The 6,000-nt window shown below is 30.7% G+C and overlaps 1 protein-coding gene across 1 annotated transcript; it reads left to right on the forward strand.

The window, feature by feature from the left end:
• Positions 1-3,647: 3,647 nt before the first annotated feature.
• On the forward strand, positions 3,648-4,740 carry LOC127130752 (uncharacterized). Its single transcript, XM_051059718.1, has 4 exons — positions 3,648-3,666; positions 3,755-3,835; positions 3,956-4,295; positions 4,395-4,740. The coding sequence occupies exons 1-4, from the start codon at positions 3,648-3,650 to the stop codon at positions 4,738-4,740; spliced, it is 786 nt and encodes a 261-aa protein (XP_050915675.1).
• Positions 4,741-6,000: the final 1,260 nt, after the last annotated feature.

A 6,000-nucleotide genomic window follows, 5' to 3' on the forward strand; every position in this document is an offset into this window, starting at 1 on the left:
CCAAGGCTCCTAATGGGCTGGATTAGCAAGGCCCAAGGAGGAGCTGCCAGGGGACGCGTAAGAAGCGTAAAGACCTAGACCAAGGTCTGCCCCCTGGTCCAACTGCCCCTATCCCTAAGGAGACAATATAGGGGAGTTGGGTGACGTGGTGAGTGGGATGCCGTTATGGCTCTGCCCGACACGACTTAGGTGTCCGCGGCGTGGGTTGACGATGAGTGGATGGAGATCGTATGGGGAGGACCCGCTCGTTGTCCGACACGTATTTAAGGGGCCGGGGAGACGTTCTTCGGGCGGACGGTCGTTCACCTGACGTGTCCTCGTGGTCGTTTGGACATGGTCGTTTGGACGTGGGCTTGGCGAGCATTGGGCCGTGCCGTGCCAAGTGTCATGGCCCAGTCCAGAACAAAGAGTATTTTGATAATTTAAATAACTTCTTTGTATAATTAAAAGTTCTCTTATGGTCATGGTTTAACAAAAGATACAAATTTTAATTTTTGTCTGGTCATTTATTACAATTTTTGTCTTGTTATGTGAAACGTTTTCAATAAATAAAGACAATTGAAGATAGGTTGTTCAGTCCCTTGTTTTTCAACAAATCAGATGCATCTTAAAAATTAAAGTACTATATCATCTATTGCATCAATTAGAGTTCAATCTATAGGGGTTTACAAAAATATGGTTAACCAAACTATATGATTAAACTTAATTGCATTGTACCATAAAATAACTAAATCACTTGAATGGTTAATGAACTGAACCATTTAAATTAATCAATTATAATTCAGTTTAAAACTGGTTCATAATCAGTTTTCTTTTATAAATTGCTTTAATTATAATTTTATTTAATAAAAAAAAGAAGAATTAATGAGAGTGAAAAAAATGGTAATTAAAAATATTTATAATTATGAAAATTAAAAAATATTTTATTGAAAATTAAAAATAAAATTATAAAAAAATATATAGTTTTTTTAGAAAAAAAAATCTGAAAATAAAATATTTTGAATTCCATAAAATAAAAAATAATTTTTTTCTAAAAATAATTTTTTTTATTCATTAAAAAAATATAATTTAATTTGAAATAAAAAAATATTTTTTCAGAAAAATAAAAAATTATTGTTTTTTGAAATTAAAAAAATCTGAAAAAATATTTTTTTTAAATAAAAATTTCAGAATAAAATAATTTTTGTAGTGAGATTTTTCCCCAAAACTTTTGAAATATAAAATAAAATATACTTTTTTTTATTTTTCCGAAAATAAAATTTGAAAATAGTTTATTCTGGATTTTTTTCCCCGAAAATTTAAAATCAAAATATTTTTTTAAAAAATTTTTTTGCATGAAATTTTAAAAATATTTATTCTGATTTTTTTTCAGAAAAATAAAAAATTTAATTAATTTTTATAAATAAAAGTTTTTTTTAAAAAAATAAATATTTTCAAATATTATTATTTTTTAATGAAATTCAAAAAATTGATTTTAAAAGAGTTCAAATTATAAAATTGATTTATAATTGCAAACTGATTATAAACTAGTTTATAAATACAAACCGGTTATAAACTAGTTTTAAACTGAATTGATATCATTTTAGTAATTAACTGTATTTTTTTTAAAAATGGTTATTATAAACTGAACTGAACTATAAATCTGATTTGGTTCAGTGCAGTTCATGAACCATGAACACCCCTAATCTATAGAAATAATCAATCTCTCCAAAATCATTACAATCTCTATGTCTAGAATCACAAAACTTATAAAAATGAATTTTTTCGACCTTCATAAGAACATTTTCTATCACCCAATAAGGGTGCTTCAAAGAACGATCCACAAGTAAAATCAGAACATTAAAAAATTTCAGTTGCAGAATTATAAAAATAAATCTCCTCCAATCTAAACAATTATTTTTATATTTATCAAGAAAAGTAGTTATTCTCATTTAGTGTTCTAAACGTAATAAAAAAAGGTAATTGTATTTTTAGAATGATCACTTTTTGAAAACTTATTCCATGAGAAAAAATAATTATTTGAAAAATTAAATTTAAATTAATTAAAGAAAATTAAAAAATAATAATATTAAATATGATCAAACTAGTTTTAATTTTGACTTTTTTTTAATATAAAAAATATATTATTGTTGTTTAAATTTGAGATCGGAATGATACAATACAATAATCAGATTTTTTTTTTAAAATGACAATACTAGAGAGTGTTAGAGGAACACCGAGAAGAAAAGATGATGATTTGAGAATGTAGAGAGAAAATTTTGAGATTAAAGATTTGGACAGAAGTATAATTCTAAAAATAAAATTATGGTGGAAGTTAATTCATTCAGGCGATCTCATTTAAAATTCGTTTATTTTGTTTTTTTAAAATGGTTTTTATAGTGTAGCATAATTGTGTACAAAAATTTAAAAAGAAATTTTTCAAAATTTTATATAAAAATTTAGTTTGAATAGTTATTCTTAAAATGTTATTTTATATATTTTATCATTTATTGAAAAAAATTAGATATCACTCAATTTTAAATTTATTTCAAATAGATTTTCATAAAAATCATTTTTGAGATACAACTTTTAAAAAAGTTGCAATTTCGATTATATTTAATCTTCAATAATGTATGATTTATGTTATAAGATATCAAAATCAGTCTTTCAATTAAAAAAAATGAATATAAAAAATCTTTTAATATTTTAAAAAACAATTTTATAAATTTTATTTTAAAAAAAACATTTTTTTAAAAATCTAAAATATATAAACCCTTATTAAGATAAGATTTGATTATCATAGTCTAGAAAAGTTAAAATTTTGGAGGTGCACTGGGTATTGGTGATCTAAGAGTCTACCAAAGCAAATCCCTTCTTGATTCAGTAGAGAACACATTGCTGAAACGCTACTAATTGGAATAATGTCATGGAGAAGAATATGTAGGAAATACAAATCTTAGTTTACCAAATGGCGCCTCAAAGGAAAGTGATGGTGCCAATACAATAACTGCAAGACTGTTTGGGAGGAAACACCTTAGTTTCCCAAATGGCAACTCAAAGGAAAGCAAACACGCCAATACCGTAGATTAGTTTTTTTTTTTTATATTTAGCAATGGAAGGTGTTTGCTTCTCTTTTGATTTGGCCTAGCAAGGATAAAATATCAAAGAAATTGTAAAATGTCTCTCAGATTTTGAGAATATTTTTTCGAACGCATATTGATCATATCAAAATATGTTATAACTGAGTCTTAGTCCATATTTTCTCTAAAATTTAGTTTGAAGATGCATCTACGAAGAATTTTTCTAAATTATCAACTCAGTGACAAATTCGTAAATGCATTTCTGAAGCGGGAATTTGTAACATGTCATCTTTGCATGTCAATGACAATTTCAGAGCTGTATTTTCAGAATTGTCAAGAGACAAATTTAATAAAACAACACCATGCATGTTCTTCTTCTTCATGATCAAACTTCCATTTTCTTTCAAAATCCTAAAAACAATTCTTCCATTCTCAATCAACTTTTGCACTTTAAAACTTCGTTCTTATGTTTCATCACATCAAAAAGAGAGAAAGAAGCTGAAACTTAAAGTAAAGTTCATGTATTTTATTTCTCATTACTCACATTAATTTGGTTTTTGTGATGAAAAAGTTATGTTGCATTCGGAAATGCATTTTTGGATTCTAGGTGAGTTTCTACGAAACTGCATTTCTAGAATTCTTCTAGGTTCATTTCAGACAGTTTATTGATTATTTTCTGTTACTATCTGTCTTAGATATGGTGCACCCTAATGTTATCCTTAAACCTATTGTGTCTATAGATATCAAACATGTTGATGTCAAAGAGGTAGATGTTGGTAATCAATTTATAAATGGAAAAGAGTTTGAGGTTCATGATCATATGCTCCAATGAATTCATACAAAGACATCCAAATTGGGGTTTGATGTTGCAATTGGAAGGTTCGATAATGGTTCAGATATAAGACTTGCATTTGTGACACTGAGATGCGAAAGAAGTGACAAGTATAGAACTCCTATCTGGAAGTTCAAACGAGATGACATTGTTTCAAGGAAATGTAAGTGTCCTTTTAAGTGGTGTGATTATCTTTTAGAAAATAATAAATGGAGATTTAATGTGATTAGTGGTTTACATAACCATGATATGTGTGACAAGTTAGTCGGTCATCCCATTGCATGTCGCCTTATGCCTGAAGAGAAGGAAATTGTTTCAGACATGACATTGAATATGGTGCATCCCAAAAACATACTTGCAACTTTAAAACATAAAAGATCCAGAAATATCTCAATATCAAGCAAGTATACAATATTCATGTCCTTAACAACAAGACGTTAAGGGGTTAGAATTGAAATTCAACAACTATTGAAACTTTTGGATGATAATAATTATGTATCTAGGTACCAAGCGTGTGATGATGAATTAGCTGCTCGAGATATATTTTGGACTCATCCTAATTTCATAAAGTTGTTCAACACATTTTTCACTGTGCTCATCATTGATTCAACGTATAAGACCAACAAGTACAAGTTTATACTATTGGAAATTATTGGTGTTACCGCTACCGAAAAGACTTATTCGGTTGAGTTTGCATTTTTTGAGAGCGAAAAAGAGAAAAATATTACTTGGACTTTAAAAATGTGTCGGACAATATTGAAGGACAAAGAAAATACACTGAAGGTCATTGTCACCGATTGTGATACTGCATTGATGAATTCAATTGCAAATGTGTTTCTTACTTCATAGCATTATTTTGTAGGTATCATATCACAAAGAATGTGAGAAGTTGAGTTAAACCCGTGGTAGAAACCAAACAAATAAAGTGTGAAGACGAAAAAATGGTCAAAGCTAGCATGATAGTGGAAAGAACAATGGCAACATGAAATTTTATAATAAGTTCTTCAATGGAAGAATCATATGTCGATGTTGTTATATTTTTCAGGAAGGTGTGAGAAATATTCAGATTTGTCGAAATATGTTGAAAGTACAATTTTGGACCAGGTGGAGGAGAATATTATTTCTGCTTGGACCAATCAGATTAGAGACCTTGAAAATACAACAACTAACCGAGTTAAGGTTGCCCATGCTGCACTAAATAATTGCTTGGAAAATAGTAAGAGTGATTTGTGTAGAGATTTGGACTCTGTGAATCAAATGATCCAAAATCAATATAATAAGATACATACATCATTCGGCCGCAACATCATGTTGGTGATTTTAGTATCACCCATGATTTTAGTAGTAATGAGATTTACTATAGGCCGATGCAATTATGCGTTAAAGCTTGGAAACGAGTTAGGAGTAGTGCGGAGTGCACGCTCGTAGAGCCAACGTGTAATTGACTGCAAGTAATTGAAAACGGGGTTCCAAGGGGCGTAGCCCCTGGCGGGGTGCGGGGCACCGCCCCGCTGGGGTTCCAAGGGGCGAAGCCTCTGGCGGGGTGCGGGGCAGCGCCCTGCCGGGGTCCAAGGGGCAGAGCCCCTGGCTGGGGTCCCGCTGAACCTTCCCAGCCGTTATTACCGTTTTTCTTGAAAAGGTATGACTTTTCGTTTTCAGTTTTCGTTCTCCTATAAAAGGGGGAAATCTTGCCTCGGTTTAGGGTTACACACAAAAAACCATTCTACGTTCCAGAATCTTTCTTTTGCCAGAAACATTCTTTCTTCAAGAATTATCCCCACAAAGATTTCGTGAACCCAGGCATAAATAGGGTCGAAATACTTTGTTCGGAAAGTGAACGAACACGATTCTTCGAAGATTATCCAGGATTATCAATTAATTATCTAACAAACGAACAAAGTATTCATCTGATAATCATGGCTGGAGGAAACACCGTCAAGGAGATGACCAGAAATTTCAGAAAATTGGACAAGTTTCAAGGACAAGATTTCAGGCGTTGGCAGAAGAAGATGCATTTCATGTTGACAACGTTGAAGGTGGTGCATGTCCCATCTACACCGATTCCAGAAATTCGGGAAGATGACACAGTTGAAAATCTGAGACGCAGAT

Source organism: Lathyrus oleraceus, chromosome 3, assembly GCF_024323335.1.
Source record: "Lathyrus oleraceus cultivar Zhongwan6 chromosome 3, CAAS_Psat_ZW6_1.0, whole genome shotgun sequence".
NCBI classification, from domain to species: Eukaryota; Viridiplantae; Streptophyta; class Magnoliopsida; order Fabales; family Fabaceae; genus Lathyrus; species Lathyrus oleraceus.

Coding starts and splice junctions, on each gene's coding strand:
- LOC127130752 (XM_051059718.1), top strand. Junction 3,836..3,955: donor TGTCAAAGAGGTAGATGTTG/GTAATCAATTTA, acceptor ATAATGGTTCAG/ATATAAGACTTGCATTTGTG. Junction 4,296..4,394: donor AATATCTCAATATCAAGCAA/GTATACAATATT, acceptor TTATGTATCTAG/GTACCAAGCGTGTGATGATG.